A 17,076-nucleotide genomic window follows, 5' to 3' on the forward strand; every position below is an offset into this window, starting at 1 on the left:
GGCGAGTGTGCGTCGCAGCGCCTGGCTGATGGGAGCGCAGCCGGCTGGCCATCGCCGCGCCGGCAGGCCAGGCATCGCTGCTGCTCTCCACTCCCATCTCTCGCTCCTACCCTCGTTGCACTCCGCCTTGCCCTTGCACCTCGCTGCACATACCACTTGCACGTCGACTCGATACCCATCGCGCACGCAGCTCCCGCGCCCTCGCTGCAGCGTCCAAGCACCTCCCGATTGCTGCGCAGCAGCAGCACCGCCAGTCGTTTGAGGTCGAGCCCGCTATCCCTGCGCCTGGCTCTTGTACTCTCCCGTAGTCTCGCGGGCTCGCCAGCTCGCTGTCAGTTCAGCAGCCAGTCCGTCCGCCTTGCGCACGCGCAGCGCCAGCGATCATGGCCTCCACCTCCTCCACCTCGCACGACACGCCGGCCGCAAAGGCCTCGGGCTCCAGCTCGGGCTTTGCGCTGCGCCAGCAGCACTCGCAGCAGCAGCAGCCGGCACATGCGCAGGGCGGCAGCTCGGGAGGAAGCAGTGTGGGCGATGAGAAGGCTGCTGAGTCGCGGAGCTTGAGGGCTTGGGTGAGTCATGCGCAGAGATGACTGAAAGAGAGAACAGGGCTGTCACAAGCCGGCGCGGATAGATATGCTGTATGCTGCTGCAGAGCAAGCATGCTGCTGCTCTGGATCACTGTGGCCCGGATCGTCGTATTGGCGAGGCAGTGCAACATGGACTTTGCTGCCACAGCGGCGCATATAGCGGCTGCGGCTGCGAGGCTACAGGACCGCACAGCGCGTGTGGAGCATCGTTCTGGATTGATCGACTGCGTTGCTTATGGACGCGCGGGCACTGACTCCAGATGCCTGGCGCAGTGGTCTGCATTCACCAAGTCAGGCGGCAAGCCAGGCGCGAGCTCGAGCAAAGCAGGGTCCAAAGGTGAGGCGTCTCCTCTGCCTGCGGCAGTCCAGTCCTGACGTGCCCGCGCAGACACAGAGACGCGCGTGTTTGGCGTGCCGCTGCGCAAGAGCCTCAAGTATGCGTTCGTGGCGATCAGCATGGCGGGAGAGGATGGGCAGCAGTATGTGTGGGGCTACGTGCCCGTCATCGTCGCCAAGGTCGGGCTGTACTTGAAGGAGCATGGTGCGTGCCGTCGCTGTGGTCTGCACTGCTGTCTGGCTGACTCGAGGTGATGACGCGCAGCGACGGAGGTGGAGGGCGTGTTCCGGATTGCGGGCTCGCAGAAGCGGATGCGCGAGCTGCAGGAGATCTTTGACTCTGCGCCGAAGGTGAGCCCTCGCTGCGCCTCAGCTGCGACGTCCGCGTGCTGATCGCCTTGTCAACAGTACGGCAAGAATGTCGAGTGGGCCAAGTACAGCGTGCACGATGCCGCCTCGGTGCTGCGGCGCTACCTCAACGCCATGCCCGAGCCCATCGTGCCGCTCGACCTCTACCACGAGTTCCGTGCGCCGATGCTGCGCGCGCAGGATGGCCACGTGGATGTAGCAGCGGCGATCCGCACGTATCGCCTGCTCATTGCCAGCTCGCCGCCGGCAAATCAGTACCTGCTGCTGTACGTGCTGGACTTGCTGGCTGTGTTCGCGCGCAAGAGCGAGACCAACTTGATGCCTGCGAGCAGTGAGTGCCGGCGTGAGAACGTGTCACGCAGTGCCCTGCTGACAGTCCCCGCCAAGACCTCGCTGTCATCTTCCAGCCCGGCATGTTCTCGCACCCGTCGCATCTGCAGTCGCCAAACGAGCACAAGATCGCCGTGCAGGTGCTCGAGTTCCTTATCGAGGTGAGCACAACGCGTGAGCTCATTCCCCAGCTTCGCTCACAGCTCCGCTCTGCAGCACCAAGAACACTTTGTGCTTGGCCTCTCCCCGCCGCCGCCGGCAAACGTCACGCCAGCGGACCTGACCGAGGTGTCGCGTGCGCCCAAGACGAACCCCGACGGCACCGAGATTGCGCGCGAAGTGCCTTCGGACTCAGACGAGGATCTTGGCGAGCTGGAGGTGCACGAGGGCGGTGGTGCGCGTCTTGCCCGCAGCTCGACATGGGCGCGCGCCTCTGCCTCTCCATCGCCAGGCCGCAAGCGCGGACTCTTCAGCGGCCGTCGTAGCGCCGCTACGCCCTCGCCGCGGCCCGAGACGGAGACGGAGGACATCAGTGGACAGTCCAATGCGCCCGTCGCGGCTGTAGCAGCTGCTGCAGCCGCAGCAAAGGCTGGCGGCTCGGGCGTGCGACGCAGCAAGACGACGCCGACCCGTCGGAGCGCGCGGCGTGGCAGTGCTGCGGCGGAGGGCAAAGATGCCAAGCAGAGCACGCCAGACACGACGCCGGCGGCCAGTTCGGACCCGGCTGCGGCCGCTCAGCCGAGTGATGCTGGCAAGGAGGAACGGCGGCGCAGCTCGGACGTCAAGGCGGGGCAGCATGCCAATCCCGTGCTCGTGCCCTCGACGCAGACTGCACCTTCGGCGCTGGCGGTGCAGCCGCAAGCACCGAGCGAGGCAGAGACTGGCCTGCCAACGCCGCCGCAGTCCAAGCTCCTGCCCGATAAGCCGCAGCAATAAGAGCAGCGCCCTACTCGCCAGCATCTCGCCGCGCCTCAAGCTCAGGCGCAGCACACGACCGTGATACCCTACTACGTCCGCCTCTCTGCCTCCACGCGGTATCAAGGGACTACTCGTCTGTCCCGTTTACCGTCCGGCCTGTCTCTCGCCTCTGTTCTCTCTTCTAGACTACCATACTCGACGGCCGTACGGCCAGGGGCTACTGCCGCACACCACTTCACGCGCGCTACCCCACACATCCACACTCCTTCCCGCACCTGACCCATCATCGCTCCTGCCGTTCTCGCGATACCCTGCGCAATCAGAATGCGTTGGTCGATCATAAGATGGAGGCGCGGTGGTATGGACGACAGCGAGAGGGGAAGCAGTGGCCTGGGAGACATTGCGCACGTGCGCTCAGACGGAGAGCGTGGCCGGCGCTTCTGCAGAGGGCTGCGCCTCGGCGGCGGGAACTGCGGTGCCGGTGGCACCGCTGCCTGCGAGGAGGTGGGTCTTGAACCACTGAATCGTGCGGTCCGTCGACTGCAGCGCAGAAAGTCAGCGAATGTCGCACTGTGGCGAGGGCAGAACAGGCCGCACCTTCTCGAACGCCTCCTTGACGGTGGGCTCGCTGAGCTTGGGTCGCGCCGCGAAGCCGTGGACCGTGCTGCGGTAGGAAGGTCAGCCGCTTGCGCCTGCGTATCTCAGCAACAAGCGAGAGCCGACGCACTTGTCGTAGAGGATGAACTCGTGCACGGGCGCATCCGTGCGGTCGGCCAGCGTCTTCTTGCATGCCTCACGCAGCGCGGCGCCGAAGATGAAGTCTGCGTGGAGAGCATGCGTCAGACCGAGAGCGCAGTATGTACCAAGAAGCGCCTAGCACGCACCGTCCTCGGCGCAGTTGAAGAGCGTCGGGCCCTTAAGCGGAGCGACGTCCGTCTGTGGACCGAAGCGTCAGCATTGCCAACAGCAGGTGCAGCACGCCCTGCCGCACCTTGGCATCGACGAACGACGGGTGGCAGGCCACGGTGACTTCGATCATGCCCTTCGTGTTGAAGGCGAGCGCGGGCTTGCCGCCGTAGCAGTAGCTATACGGGAGCGTGAGCTGATGCGTTCGAGAACACTGGTCCGCACTGCTGCTCACCCGACAGCGCCGAGCTTCTTGAGGCCCTTGCCGCTGCGCAGCTCCTCGAGGAACTCGGTGATGGGCTGCACGACGGTGCCCGGGCGGTGCTTGATGAACCACGGCGCCACGGTGGCCATCTTGAGGCTGGCGCTGGCCTTCTGTAGGAACGACTGCGCCGCCGCCTCGCGTGCCGTCTGCGGCGCAGACTTGAAGGCGTCTGCGGCAACGCCGTCGCCGTGGAAGAGCTGTGCAGCCAAAGTCAGCTCGAGAGAGTCCCCCCACTGCGCAGCGACGCTGCACGCACGTCGGGCACGTAGACGGGCAGGCCCGTGCCGTCGGCAATCATGTCCGGAAGGATCTTGTTGTTCTTGAGCTGCAGACCAAACGCATCGACAAAGTACACGATGGCCACGCCTTCGCTGTTGGGCGCACGCTCGGCCGGCTGAGCGACGTACGTGTCAAACGGCCCGATGCGCGCCAGCGAGCCGCGCGGCTCGCCAGGCAGCACGTCGCCGGAGACGCAGTTGATGCAGAACGGCTTGGAGTCAGGCATGGTGCGCCTGAGTGTTGATGGTGGTGGTTGACAGACAAGAGGGGCGCAGGCGGCCACCGCATGATCGGCCGCCGGCACGCGCGGCAGCGAAACGTCGGGCGCCGCCGCCGCCGCCGCGCTTTCAGCTGCATCTAGATCGTGCCACGCCCCGTGCGCGCTTCACCCGCGCATCATCATGCCGTGCTCCTTCATCTCGAGGCAGCTGCTGTCATCTCCGCAAGGTCCCGTCTCAAGACGAGGCCAGATCCTCGCCAAGCATCGAGCACAACGAACAGGCTGCTGCCGCGCGCAGAACACGGCGACGCTCCCTGCTGCCGCAACTCGTAGCTTGTGGCACATGCATGGCCGCACGGGCTCAGGCCTGGATCGCGCGTGATGCAGCAACCCCCAGGCCGGCGTGGTTGGACAGCTCCAAATGCGTGAGATGGGTCGACACTCGAGCGCGGTTATGCACTCCTGCGTACAAGCCGACAGGGCACGCTGCCGCTATGCTAGGTGGCTGTGAGCGCCAGGGAGCATACACGTCTTGATCTGGGCATCTGCATACTGCGGCAGTGCACAGCACAGCTTAGCCGCTGCAGGATGGCACGACCTGCAGCTGGTCAGCGGTCCCGCCGTCGGGCGAAGGCGTCGGCGCCAGAGCTGCTCCTTCAGCTTCAGCACACGACGATCAAAGCACCGACCATCGGAGCGTGCTCTGCCAGCCACCGAGCACTCCCCTCAACTACGACACCCATGTCTCGGACCGTCTGTCGTTACGTGAATCACATTCCAGTCGCAGCCATCACAAGCACAGGCTTTTAGATCTGTACGAAGCGGTAAGGTCAGCAGAAGGCACATCTGCAGGACAGCTGCAGCGACGCACCTTGGCCATGGCAGCAATGTCAGTCGACTGCACGTGGTCCTCGTCCTCGGCAATCTTCTCCTGCAGGTCGTCGAGCGAGACCTTCTCGTCCTCAACGACGATGGTGATCTGCAGCTTCTTGACACCGTAGCCGACGGGCACGAGCGTGGACGCACCCCAGACGAGGCCGTCCTGCTCGATGGTGCGCAGGTTGGCCTCGAGCTGTGCCATGTCCGTCTCGTCGTCCCACGGCTTGACGTCGAGCGTGACGATCGACTTGGCCGCCGGGCCGGGGCCCTTGGCAGACTTCTTCTGCTGGTAGGCGGCCACACGCTCAGCCTTGATGCGCTCAGCCTCCTCGTCGACCTCGTCGTCCGAGCCGAACAGGTCGACGTCATCGTCGTCGTCCTCGGCGTCGGCGCCGGTGGTGGCCGGGGCAGAGGCGGGAGCGACAGCGCTGCAGCGGCATGTCAGCAGATGGAAAGGGCCTGCACGCGTTGCAGCCACTCACGCGAGGGCAGCGATGGCCTTGGCGGCGTCGCCGCTCAGGCTCTTGTGCTCGGCCTTGTAGCTCTCAATGTGCTCGTACCAGCGCGCAGCGTGCGGGTACTTGCCGGCGTCCGGGGCCTTGCCGGCGGACTCGTAGACCGAGACATCGGCCTGCGACGGGGTGTAGCTGGCGGGGTGCGGAGTCAGTCTGTGTGTCCGGTGCATGTGTGGTGCAGCGCGGCAGGACACAGCATCGCCCCCTCATTCCTCCCAAATATGCCACCACCACGAACGCCAGATCAGAGGGCTTGGAAATATGGTTGTCGTCAGAGCAAAAAGGCGCGGGGTCTTAAGCCGCTGGACTCGGAAACACGGACCAAAGCTTATGATCATCATTCTGGCGTTCGGGTGGCATCTCTCGCAGCACGGAGCGGCTGGGCATGCGGAGCGGCAAGCAGCTAGCTACAAGCTGCAAGCGGCTGCACAGCACTGCAGCACTGGGCAGCACGCCAGCACGCTGCAGCACTGGGCAGATCTTCACAGCAGCGCATGATGCGCAGAGGCTGCGACATCGCCCAGTTCGCCCGGCCGCCTGTGCTGCACATTCTCCTCTCCTCTCGCGGCCCGCACGGCACACTCACCCGTCGATGTACGAGCGGTCGGAGAGGACCTTCTCGAGGGCGGTGAGGCCGGCGGGCGTGCTGAAGTCGGGGAGAGACATGATGTGTGTGGTGGGTGACAAGGAGGGTGGTGTTGTAGCGGGTCAGAAGAAAGCGCGCGCCAGGACGCCGCCTAGGCGGACCTGCGCTGGCAGCGCGCGTGGCAAAGATTTGCCTCGGCCGGCAGAGGGCACGCCGCGCAAGGCAGGCCAGCAGGGCACGCCGCCACACTACAGCGGCAGCCATCAGCGCAGGCACCGCGGCCGCGTCCTGACCGCCTTTCTCTCCACACCTCTGCCGCACCACACACCACTCGGCTCTGCGCAGCAGCAATCATTCTAGTCCAGCTTCAGAGTCCTCTCTTTCGATGCCTGTCAAGCACGGGCAACGCCGTGGACCAGGCGGTGAGGCACCTCACGCCCTCAGAAGCGCGAAGAAGCAGCCTCGCGACGTCTGTGCGCCGCCACCTCGTGTTGCGTTGCTTCTCCCCGCTCAGCCTGAGCGCTTCGGCCGAAGCACGCGTGAGAGCGACTGCCCGCACTGCTCCCACGCTCACGCTCACTACCAGTTCAGCACCTGCCTCTTCACCCTCTTCTCGTCCAACGCCGAGCAGGCTGGTCTATAGTGATGGTATTGCCGCATCTAGTCCACCACACCTGTGTCTGCGCTCGCTGCAGTCTACCTCGCGAGGCCGCGCACCAAGAAGATGCCACTGCCGCTGCCCTGCTCCGTCGCCTCCCAGCCCTCGCGCTCCAGCATCTTCTTGATGCCGGGACGCAGCACCGCGACGTTGTTGCGGCTGTGGTTGCCGACGCCGGTGACGATGCGCAGTGGCTCGCCGGTGGCACCTCTAGCACGCCAGCGCGAGAGCTCAGCGCGTGTGACGTCGAGCGCCTCGGGCAGCGTGAGCAGATGCAGGTCGAGCTCGCCAGCACGCTCTTCATCGCCTCGCCGCTCCTCGACGAGCTTGTGCGCCGCTCGCATGCTCCACATCCGACTCTTGGCCTCGAGAGTACGTGCTTCGTCGGCGTAGTGCCACGCCGCACCGCCGCCGCCCAACCGCTGCGTCTTGGCGCCGGCGCCGACACGGAACGCCGAAGACGCCTTCCGCAACGCCTCGTCGCGCCGTGCTCGGTACTGCGCTGCGAGGATGCGGCACTCTGCCGACGAGCGAGTGATCTCGGCGCCTGGCGGTGCATTGTCCAGCGGCTCGTTGGGGTCGGAGACGCGGGTGCGCGTGACGCGCGATGTCGACTCGGCAGGCAGCACGACGCGCGCAGATGAGGCTGGAAGCACCGTGGCGCCGTCGCGCAGAGCATCGAGTGCGTCGAGTCGGCCATCGACCGGCTTGACGGCTGCTCCCTTGCGAGCTGGCCGCTTCTTCGGTGCTGGCGCTGCAGGTGTTGTTGTCGAGGAGAACAGCGTGGCAGGCCGAGGTGCGACTTCCGCCTCCTGGCTAGCGGCGCGCACGAGCGCCATGAGGTCGAGCAGGTCAAGTGCGGCGTCTTGTCGGCCCTTTGCAGCTCTGAACGCCAGCTGGGCATCGGCGCGAGTGCAGCCAGAGACACCGACGAGACCGTCGGCAAGCGTGGCAGCTGTGCCTGATGGTGTGCCGCCTGCCTCGTCGAGCGCCTTCAGCGGCCACTTCTCCGCCTCTGACTCGATCAGCAGCGTCGCTGCAGACGCCAGCTTGAAGTCGCGAGCGAAAGTCCGGCTGACGTACTCCGGCGCAACGTCGAGCAGCAGCGCCAGCTGGCTCTGCACCGACGAGGAGAGCAGCCAGGCATTATCGCGCACGTGGTGCGTGCGGTCTTCGGCCGCCGTCTCTGCGAGCGCAACTTTGTGCGCATGCTTGGCGGAGCGCTTGCTGCCGACGGGCGCTTTCCGTGCCAGCTCGTCCCAGTCGAGTCCCTTGTGCCCGTCTCGCGCTGCCTGTGCCTGCGGCGCAGACTCGATGAGCGCGTCCGCGGTGCTCTGCACGTCGCCGTTGTGCTTGTGCAGAGCGTCGCGCAGCACCACCTTTGTCCGGCCCGGGAACGCGTGCATCAGGAAGAGCAGCGCCTCCGACTCGGGATCTGCAGAGCAGCAGAGGCTCACGTCAGTCACTTGTCCGAGAGCTCGTCGCTGCCTGTCTGCCGCAACGCGGCCAGAGCTCGCGCATCTGTCCTGCGTGCTGCTACGTCTGCGCTACTCACCATGCTTCACCCCATTGCTCTGCGAGCTCTCTCCCGCCTCATCTGTGCCCTCACTCGTGACGCTCAGGTGCTCCAGGTAGTGGCTCAGCTCCTCGTCGTCCGTCGCGCTCCCTTCCGTGTCTCCGCCCAGCGACGTCTCGGGCGTGCAGAGTGCGGCATCGAGCAGCGTCTGCAGCACCTCGGTAGCGCCTTCCAGCGTCTGTGACGGCTCGTTGCAGATCGCTGCGACGAGCGATGAGTCAAGACCCCGCGGCACGAAGAGCGGCTGGGAGCAGCGAGAGTGAGCAAGGCTGATGCGCACAGCAGGTCATCCGACGACGCGCACCTCGAGCGCCGCTTGCAGATCAGTCATGTCCGGCAGGTATCGCGCCAGAGGATGGCGACTGGGCGAGAGGGAAGGTGAGAGGACAAATACGCGGCGGCGAGGGCTATTGCATGGTCCGGTGGTGGGAGAGGGGAAGGAAGAGGCGCACGAGGATTTGGCCCCTGCTGACACGGCGCGGCGGCTTCGCATCTCGATGCAGATGTGGAGGCGGCCTTGCGGCCTTGCAGGTGCAGCATCACGCGTTTCTCCTCGCGCGCACGGCGGCGCCAACAGGTGCAGCAACGGCACGACGCATCCGCATGCCGTCTCTCAAGTCTCGAGAGTGCAGAGGGTCTGGTCTGGCTCTGCGTTGTGTTGAGGCGGTCTTGATGGCGCAAGAAACTCACGCAGGAGAGCGGGCTCATCGCGGGTGAGGCATCGGGCACTCTGGCGCTGATGCGCGTAGGTGCGTCTGCGGCCTATTGACCACGCACTTCAAGCTGTTAGCTCAGGTGCAAGCCATGATCACAGGCGAGCCGAAGGAGTCATCATCAAGGTCGTGTGCCATTCGGCAGTGGGTGGTGGTACAATGACAGCGATCAACAGCGAGGCACGCGTGGCTCGAGCTGCACAGGCTAAGCCCAGCCTGTGCGAGGCAGCACAGCGGCTAGCCCGAGCGGCTGCCGATTCTCGCCAATGACTGTGGCGCAGGAGAGAACATCAGCTCGGGTCAGGCTCAGGACAGCAGACGACTACTCACGTCCTCGGAGTTCTCCGCCTCCTCGATCGCATCGCTCTGGCTCACGACGCGCAGCACGCTCTTCTTGGAACTCTCTTGCATCTCGCCGGAGATGATGAGCTCGTCGAGGATCTGCGACGCTGTGGTCAGCAAGCGGCCGCGAGGCAAGAGGGCTATCCGCAGCTGCGCCTCTCAGATTCGCTGCGCTCGCTGCGCTCGCTGCGCCAGCCCAGGCTGATCGCATTGACGGCGTGCTGTGCACAGACGGCGTCTGCGTCTGACCTCGCACCGCACGCAGCATCGTCTGCCTCTTGCCCGTCACATCTCGCACCCTCGACTCACAGAGTAGGCCTTCTGAAAGTTGAAGATGAGGTCCAGCTCGCAGACCTGTTGGTGCAGTTAGCATGGGCATGCGATATGCGAGCGCTGAGAGTGGGCCAACGCTCGCAGAGGCTGCGCGATACATGAGACGGGCACAACCCTCCTCGTCCCATTGATCAGGGTCGGCTAGCGCCATGGATACGTCCGTCTTGGGGCACATGGACGTCCACCGGCGGTCGAGCCCACAAGCGCGCTTCCCTCCTCATGCACGCCTTTCCTCCGGCGCAACATGCCCGATAGCTTCCATCGCACCGACTTCTATCTCTCGGACCTCACGTACAGCGCACTCACGTTGCCAAAGTACCGGTCCAGCACCTCGACGTAGCGGTGGATCATCTCGAGCGTCACGAGCTCGTTATCGCCGCCCGCGATGCCTGTGACGAAGAAGAGCGACGCATATCGCCGGTAGACCACCTTCGTCTCTGCGAGGTGGAGTAAGTCAGCAATTTGAAAGCGCTGATGGGCTGGATCGTGACAGCTCTGAGCCAGGGGTGCCTTCAGGTATCGGTCTGGCGCAGGCCGCGCACGGCCCTGGTCCCGGTCGAGTGACCATGAGCTGACGAAGGCGCTCGCCGTGCCCTCTCCTCCGCCAAATACGTCCAAGCATACTTCACGCTCTCACTCTGCCCAGCACCACACCTCCAAGCCTCTCCGTTGCAGCGCACTCACCCTTGTACTCCAAGAAATTGCACATGCGCGTCTGTCCCCCAGGCAGCCCGTCAGCCTCGCCGTCAATGCTGCGCTGACGCTCCCACAATGCGCTCACCCGGCGCGCAAGCACGAGCTGCGTGACATCCTTTGTGATCTTGGCCTTTGCCTTTGGCCCGAGGGTGGTGAACCACTTGGCGAGGCGGACCTTGCCTTGCCGCGAGATGAGGAGAAGCCAGTTGATCTGCGGCCAGACGATCAGTCAGCGCGCTGCTCAGCCTGCTGGACTGGCGCAAGCAGCGTGGCGCGGAGACTCACGCCCATGCTGAGACTGGTGGCAGCGCAAAGGCGCTGCGAGGACGAGGCAGGTAGGCGGGCGTGGTCGGGAGGAGCGAGTCGCCGACGCCGCGGCGCTTGGTGTTGGGCTGTGCGCGGGCGGCGGCGCCGCGTCGGCGCTGCTCGGCCGCGGCGCGCCGCGCTGCGCCCCTCCACTGCCCATGTCCGTGCACCGAGGGATCTGCTGCTTGCTCGCTCGAGGGAGAAGTGGAGCCACGAGCTGCAGAGTGCACCTTGACTCCCGACCACCTCCTCCCGGTCCAATCCTCACTCGCTACGCTGCTCGCTCGCCGACGTGGTGCCATCCAGCTCGTTGCACGCGCGTGCTGCACGGCAGATCGGGCACGCTGCTCGCCTTGCCACCACGAGCCCATCCTCGGGAGCAGTGAGTCAACCGGCTGGCGTGGGTGCCCAAAATCAATGATCACTGGACACGGGCTGATTACAGGCTCAAAAGCATCTTCGCAGGGGGAGCGAGCGTGCTGCGGTCGACGAGGAACAACTGACCAAGTCGGCGAACGCGCGGCGGCCGCGGCGCGTGGCACCTGCACCATCTGCGAGCGCGAGCTCCGACTCGACTGCAAGACCAAAGAGCTGCCACGGCCATGCCTGCTTCCAAGGCTCGCGCTGCGCCGCGCCGCTCGCTGCGCAGCGCAGCTCAGCCAGCGCCGCCAGCAGAGCCCGAGCCCGTGCACGACGAGGAATCCCCACCGCCGCCGTCGGGCAGCTTCGACGCGGCGAGCCTTGTGCCAGATGAGCCGCCGCTCGAGCTGCCGGAGCCGATCCATCTCTTCTCTCGCACCATCAAGCTAGCCGCCGGGTCGAAGCAAAGCGTCCACGAGGGCGCCGTCTTCGTCCCGACGGCGTACGAGACGCTCAGAAGAGGCCTCGTCGACTGGTTTCCCGAGCACGCCTCGCTGCGCCAGCTGCAATCGATCGCGAGTCTCACGGACCCGGACAGAGCTTTGTGGGACCGCCTTCACGCGCTCATTGCGGACGATGCAGCGCCGCCTGCTGAGCCCAGCGCCTCGGCGTCGAGCTCAGAGCGCAAGCGCCCGCGCAAAGTCAAAATCGAGCTCAAGGCCCGTCTGCGCCCCAGGTGAACACCGCTGCGCTCCGCGAGCCTCGGCATGCTGCTGATCACGACCATGACGTCGTCCAAGCGCCCGCGTGGGCAAACACTGCGACCTTCTTTGCGGCTCGCCGGCCAGCGACCACAATGTCGGCGCATTCGAGCTGCACGTCATCGCGTCGGACGAGGTGTGCAAGTCACTGTACGAGCGCGGCAGATTCGCGTCCGGCCACACGGCCGACACTGTCGACACCGTCGAGCGCCCGACGCTGTTGCTGGGCCATGTTGTCAGTCAGCGCGTGTGGTTAGCCTGGCGCTCCACTGACCCTGTTCCCTCAGGTGCCTGCCTTCGCGCGCAACGATGGCACGGTTGCGTCAATGGCGCCAGAGCTCTTCCAGCAGGTGCGTGCAGCGTGTGGGCGGTCCGGCTGCCAGCTCACATCTTGTCGCCCAGGAATGGCTCGGCTTCGAGAAGCACAGCGTGCGCGTGACGCTCGAGGCGCCTTTCCTCGTTCCAGACATTCTCATCGGACCAGCTGCGCTGCATCCAGTCGGTCGTTCTGTCCCATTTCAGGGCCCAGCGGTGGCACCAGGGTTCCGGCCCGTGGTGCGCCGCGATCCCATCGGCGGCAACGAGTACACGTCCGACATGCGCGCGCGCGTGCCTCCTCGCAGCATCGTTGGTCAGGTGAGCTTCTCTTAGGCGCTGCCCTGTAGTGTCGCTGACGCTCCCTTCAGCTGTCCTTCAGCGTGCAGCTTCAGAACGCAGCCTTCGACTATGGTCGTGTCCCGGGTGCCGACCCGTATCCCCGAAGCGAGACCAGCGGCCGCGAACGCAAGCTGCCGCGTCTGCTGGGCCCGTTCCTCAACCGCGTGCTCGCCGACCCGACCGGCGCTCTCAAGTACGACCTCTCCGAGCCCGACTTCTGGTCTTCAGGCGGCGGCCACTACCCGCAGTGGACGCGCGAGGAGTGCGAGGACCCGGGCACGTTCAGCGCGCTGGCAGACCTCAAGGCCGGCTCAGCATCCAAGAAGCTGCCGCTCAACAACTCCATCGACGTCCTTCTCGAGAGCTGCCGGCCTGCAACCGACTCGCCCGCCTTGTATCCTCCGGAAGCACTCGTGCCGACGCCGCTCAAGCGGTATCAGGCGCAGGCAGTCGCCTGGATGGTCCGGCGCGAGAAGCGCAGCTACCAGGACGCACCGATGCTGTACCCGCAGTGGACGGCCCTGAGCGCCAAGGACGTGTCCGACGCCTCTTCTGCTGTGAAGGCGGAGTCTGACGTCCGGCCGAAGAAGAAAGCCAAGAGGGCCTCGACGGCGTCTGAAGTGCGCTCGAAGTCCGCTGGACCGACGCGAGCGAGTACGATCTTCTACATCGACGAGGTCACCGGCATGCCTTCTCTGCGTCCATTCCGTGGCCTTGTGTCGGACCGCGGCGGCGCGCTCTGTGATGGTCTCGGCCTCGGCAAGTCACTCGAGACGCTCTCCCTCATCGTCATGCGCCCCAAGGGCAATGTGCTGGATCCGAGCCGCTCTGCCACTCTTGCTGCGGAGCTGCCAGCCGACCTCCGCCCGCTGCCCGTACGCGCCACATTGATCGTCACGCCGGCAGCACTCTTGGAGCAGTGGCATGCCGAGACGGCCAAGCACACGCCGTCGCTGCGCGTGATCCGGTGGCAGAGCAGCACGTTGCCGTGGAAGGCGAACGACCTGCGCACCGATACGCGAGCGGCGACGCACGCGTTCTTCGAGGACGACGCTTACGACGTCGTGAGTTCTCTGCGCTCTTGCGCACTCACCTGCCAGCTTCACTGACGTCTCTGCCGCAGATCTTGACATCTTACGAGCAGCTCAGCGCTGAGCTGCTGCGTTCAACGCGCGTGAGCAAGGCGGAGAGCGCACAGAGCCCGCTGCTCGAGATCCTCTGGCACCGCATCGTGCTCGACGAGGCACAGCTCATTGCAGGCTCGAGCGCCTCGGCGGCTGAGATATGCAGCTGCCTCTGGCGCACAGCCAGCTGGGTTGTCACCTCGACACCCTGCGCCTCGATCGGCGAGCTGTCGGGCATCTTCTCGTTCCTGGACCTTGGTGAGAAGTTGTTCAGGTGCGCTTGCGCTGCCGCGCTGACTAGTCCGCAGATCCCTTTGCCGATCCTCAGGCGTTTGAGACGCTTGTGGCTGACGGCTTCGAAGCGGGCGAAGCTGAGTCTATCCGTGTGAGTTCGGCCCTGTCGCTGCCACGACGACGTTTGACTGACCGTGCCTCTCAGCGAGCCTCTGGCCTATGCCGCAACATCATGTGGAGAAACTCGCGGGTGCACGTCGCCGACCAGCTCGGCTTGCCTCCTTCCTCGGAGGTGGTGCTGACAGTGAGTGCGAGCCATGCTTGCGATGCTTGCACCTCGCTGACTCCCCTCGGCATAGACGAAGATGACGGGTCAGGCTCACGACGACGCAGTAGCCTTGCAGCGCTGACTCCATACTCTCAGGCCTGCAACGCACCATTTACGAGCGCGAGGCGCAGCTCGTCAAGGCGCAGATCGAGGACGCAGTCAAGCGCGGCCTGAAGCATGTCAAGCACACCCTCGGTCCATTCCAGCAGTGAGTCCCGCAGCGCCCAGACCGACACGCCACCAGGATCGCTGACACCCTCATAAACTAGATTGCGCCAGCTGCTGGACCATCCGCAGCTGGCTGAGCGCCTCGGCTACGGGTCCAGCGATGCCCGCCGTAGCTGTACGTGCCAGCGCTCGGTGCTCAATGCCAGTGCTGACAATGCTTTCTGCAGTCGAGGACCTCACGACGAATCTCATGCGCCGTCTGACGCGCGAGCTGAAGGTCAAGCGCCTCGAGCGGGCCACGGTAGGTGTTCCGACGCCGAGACAGCTCATACACAATGCTGAAGCCACCCATCCCAGCTCGTCCTCGCCATCGTCGCTGGCCAGCGTGCCTTTGAGGCTGAGAAGCGGCCCGGCCTATGGCGCGGCGGCGTGCCCGTCTGGACCGAGGACGACATCAACGTGCAGTGCCGTGCAGCGCTGGCCGCATGCAACACCGCACTCGACGACGAGGAGCAGATCGGACTCGACGAGCAGGATCTCGACGACGCCGCAGCTGTCCCGGAACTGCCGCGTCCGAAGGGCACGCGTCGCCTCACGCTCGAGGAGGCTATCTACTGGCTGCGCACAGCCCTCGGAGAGAAGCGCCTCGCGCCGCCGCAGCATTACGAGCCGGAGCGCATGACGATCGTCTTCTTCCAGCGCGACTTTGTTCTGCAGGAGAAGGTCGACATGACGGACCCGCGCTACCACCCCGTCAGCGTCGACGCCGGCGAGGAGCTCGAGCTGAGAGACGATGACGACGATGGGGTCTTCGACTCGCAGCCGAAGAAGAAGAAAGGACGCTCTGAGTTCGAGGCTCCGACGCTCAAGGCCAACAAGCTGCGCGGCGTTGAGAAGCGCAAGCGGGCACGGGCGTGGCACTGGGTGCCTCGCCACAAGCTCGAGACCATGGTGCATCGGCTGCAGGCTTCGAAGGGTGAGCAGTAAGGCAAGAGCCGCATCGCATTTGCTGACACTCCAGTACAGAGCGAGCAGACCAGCTGTCGCACGAGCGCGCGTACCTGCAGAGCTGCATCGACGAGGAGCGCCAGCGCAACGGCGGCGGCAACGACGAGGGTGCCGAATGCATGATCTGTCTCAGCGTGCCGGACATCCGTGCGCTGCTGCCGTGCCTCCACGGCGGCTGCTTCGACTGTCTGCTCGACCTCATCAAGGCGAGGAACAAGAAGTTCGAGGGGAGCAGCGCGCCGTGTGAGAGCGACCACCCTTGACGACATGCTGCCGCAGCTAACGTATCGCCAGGCCCCATCTGCAGAGAGCCCTTTATGGCGAAGCGCATCATCCAGGTGCTGCCGAAGGAGGATGTTGTCGACGCAGCCACGGCTGAGTTTGGCTGCAAGATTGCCGGTCTCGTCAAGGATATCCAGTGCGTCGGCCTGGTGGCTGACGGCGATTCTGTGGCTCACCGTCCGGCACCGCAGGGCGAGGCTCGTTGCAGACCCGAGCACGAAGTGCGTCGTGTTCAGCGTATTCAAGCGCATGCTGCGTCTCGTCTCGGAGGCCTTGGAGGGCTGCGGCATCGGTGCGTCGGTGTGAACGAGAGCCACACTCAGCCGCGCTGACCATCGTCTGGCTCAGCTTCGATGGCCTTTGCCGGAACGGAAGAGGCAAAGGTGCGAAGGCCCGGCAAGGGGATGCCTTGCTGCCGATGCTGATGGCCACTTGCAGTCCAACGCCCTGGCGCGCTTCCGCGAGGACGGACAGGTCCTGACGGTGCCGCTCGCGCAAGCTGAGGGAGCCGCGGGCCTGACGCTGACCATGGGTGAGTAAGCCTTCGTGCCATGCGCGCGAACTACCGCTGATGCGCCCTCTCTCAGCGAACGTCAGGTGAGCACGTAGACTGGTAGCCTCAGGGCAGTGGACTGACACGCGGAGTAGCTACTTCCTCGAGCCCGTGCTGGACCCGAGCCTCGAGAGTCAGGCCAAGGGGCGCCTGCTGCGCATGTACGTCGACAGCGGCGCGTGGATGCTGCCTGAGACTGACAGCTGGACGCAGTGGCCAGACGCGTCCCGTGACGCTCGTCAGGGTCCTGATCGAGGGCACGATTGGTGAGCTCTCCGCGCTGCGTGCACGACCCCGAGCTGACACGCGATGCGCAGAGCCTGCGATTGCCAACATGGCGCTGGCGCGCCAGCTGCAGATGGAGGACGAGGAAGGCAACGAGGACGCCGCGGCCGCCGTAACGCGCGGCGAGAAGAACGACGTCTCGCTGGCCGAGCTGGTGGACGTCTTCAACGTGGCCTCGCTTGATGCGCTCGAGCAGGCGGCTGCGGCGGACCGCGTGGCGCGCGGCCAGCGCCTCGACGACGAGCTGCTTGCCTTTGAGGCAGGCGAAGAGGACTATTCGGACAGCGACGACGACCTGTACTAGGTGAAGACCCACAGTTTGTGCGTAAACCCACGAACCTGGGCGGTTCTTGCAAGGCCCGCGAACTTCGGTTGGCACGCCTGTGTAAGAACGAAACCCCCAAGCATCACCATCACGAGTCACCCACATCACACGTGCACCACCACCACGAGACACCTGTACAAACACACTGTAGCGCGAACAGATGCATTCAGCCAGCTG

At 65.2% G+C, this 17,076-nt stretch overlaps 6 protein-coding genes across 6 annotated transcripts; 2 read left to right on the forward strand and 4 right to left on the reverse strand.

Annotated features, from left to right (window-relative positions):
* The first annotated feature begins 437 nt into the window (after positions 1–437).
* On the forward strand, positions 438–3,011 carry FA09DRAFT_329994 (Rho GTPase activation protein). Its single transcript, XM_025742424.1, has 6 exons — positions 438–924; positions 976–1,128; positions 1,189–1,274; positions 1,332–1,623; positions 1,680–1,783; positions 1,839–3,011. Exons 1-6 carry the CDS (start codon positions 717–719, stop codon positions 2,556–2,558), a joined length of 1,563 nt encoding a protein of 520 aa, XP_025598116.1. The 5' UTR covers positions 438–716; the 3' UTR covers positions 2,559–3,011.
* FA09DRAFT_329995 (alpha/beta-hydrolase) lies at positions 2,850–4,231 on the reverse strand. Its single transcript, XM_025742425.1, has 7 exons — positions 3,968–4,231; positions 3,682–3,908; positions 3,532–3,625; positions 3,425–3,476; positions 3,268–3,361; positions 3,138–3,204; positions 2,850–3,080 (listed from the first exon to the last, which is right to left on the reverse strand). Exons 1-7 carry the CDS (start codon positions 4,214–4,216, stop codon positions 2,955–2,957), a joined length of 909 nt encoding a protein of 302 aa, XP_025598117.1. The 5' UTR covers positions 4,217–4,231; the 3' UTR covers positions 2,850–2,954.
* A 739-nt stretch (positions 4,232–4,970) lies between these two features.
* On the reverse strand, positions 4,971–6,296 carry FA09DRAFT_329997 (hypothetical protein). Its single transcript, XM_025742426.1, has 4 exons — positions 6,191–6,296; positions 5,572–5,736; positions 5,082–5,517; positions 4,971–5,022 (listed from the first exon to the last, which is right to left on the reverse strand). Exons 1-4 carry the CDS (start codon positions 6,268–6,270, stop codon positions 5,017–5,019), a joined length of 687 nt encoding a protein of 228 aa, XP_025598118.1. The 5' UTR covers positions 6,271–6,296; the 3' UTR covers positions 4,971–5,016.
* Positions 6,297–6,822: 526 nt separating this feature from the next.
* On the reverse strand, positions 6,823–8,849 carry FA09DRAFT_360662 (hypothetical protein). The gene is made up of 3 exons (XM_025745256.1): positions 8,729–8,849; positions 8,404–8,668; positions 6,823–8,283 (listed from the first exon to the last, which is right to left on the reverse strand). Exons 1-3 carry the CDS (start codon positions 8,753–8,755, stop codon positions 6,887–6,889), a joined length of 1,689 nt encoding a protein of 562 aa, XP_025598119.1. The 5' UTR covers positions 8,756–8,849; the 3' UTR covers positions 6,823–6,886.
* Positions 8,850–9,374: 525 nt separating this feature from the next.
* FA09DRAFT_338820 (putative APS1-AP-1 complex subunit) lies at positions 9,375–10,799 on the reverse strand (the record flags this gene model as incomplete). The annotated part of the gene is made up of 7 exons (XM_025744146.1): positions 9,375–9,407; positions 9,468–9,578; positions 9,789–9,833; positions 10,119–10,249; positions 10,497–10,527; positions 10,594–10,719; positions 10,794–10,799. The coding sequence occupies 7 exons, from the start codon at positions 10,797–10,799 to the stop codon at positions 9,375–9,377; spliced, it is 483 nt and encodes a 160-aa protein (XP_025598120.1).
* A 255-nt stretch (positions 10,800–11,054) lies between these two features.
* FA09DRAFT_346075 (hypothetical protein) lies at positions 11,055–17,073 on the forward strand. The gene is made up of 23 exons (XM_025744728.1): positions 11,055–11,196; positions 11,269–11,910; positions 11,975–12,170; positions 12,223–12,285; positions 12,338–12,571; positions 12,622–13,656; positions 13,716–13,974; positions 14,025–14,101; positions 14,156–14,254; positions 14,310–14,322; positions 14,375–14,486; positions 14,548–14,621; positions 14,674–14,747; positions 14,804–15,422; positions 15,473–15,697; positions 15,749–15,872; positions 15,928–16,028; positions 16,085–16,119; positions 16,175–16,268; positions 16,324–16,333; positions 16,385–16,450; positions 16,503–16,555; positions 16,607–17,073. The coding sequence occupies exons 2-23, from the start codon at positions 11,417–11,419 to the stop codon at positions 16,876–16,878; spliced, it is 4,329 nt and encodes a 1,442-aa protein (XP_025598121.1). The 5' UTR covers positions 11,055–11,196; positions 11,269–11,416; the 3' UTR covers positions 16,879–17,073.
* The last annotated feature ends 3 nt before the right edge of the window (positions 17,074–17,076 follow it).

The sequence above is a fragment of the Tilletiopsis washingtonensis genome, assembly GCF_003144115.1.
Source record: "Tilletiopsis washingtonensis strain MCA 4186 unplaced genomic scaffold FA09scaffold_11, whole genome shotgun sequence".
Classification (NCBI taxonomy): domain Eukaryota; kingdom Fungi; phylum Basidiomycota; class Exobasidiomycetes; order Entylomatales; genus Tilletiopsis; species Tilletiopsis washingtonensis.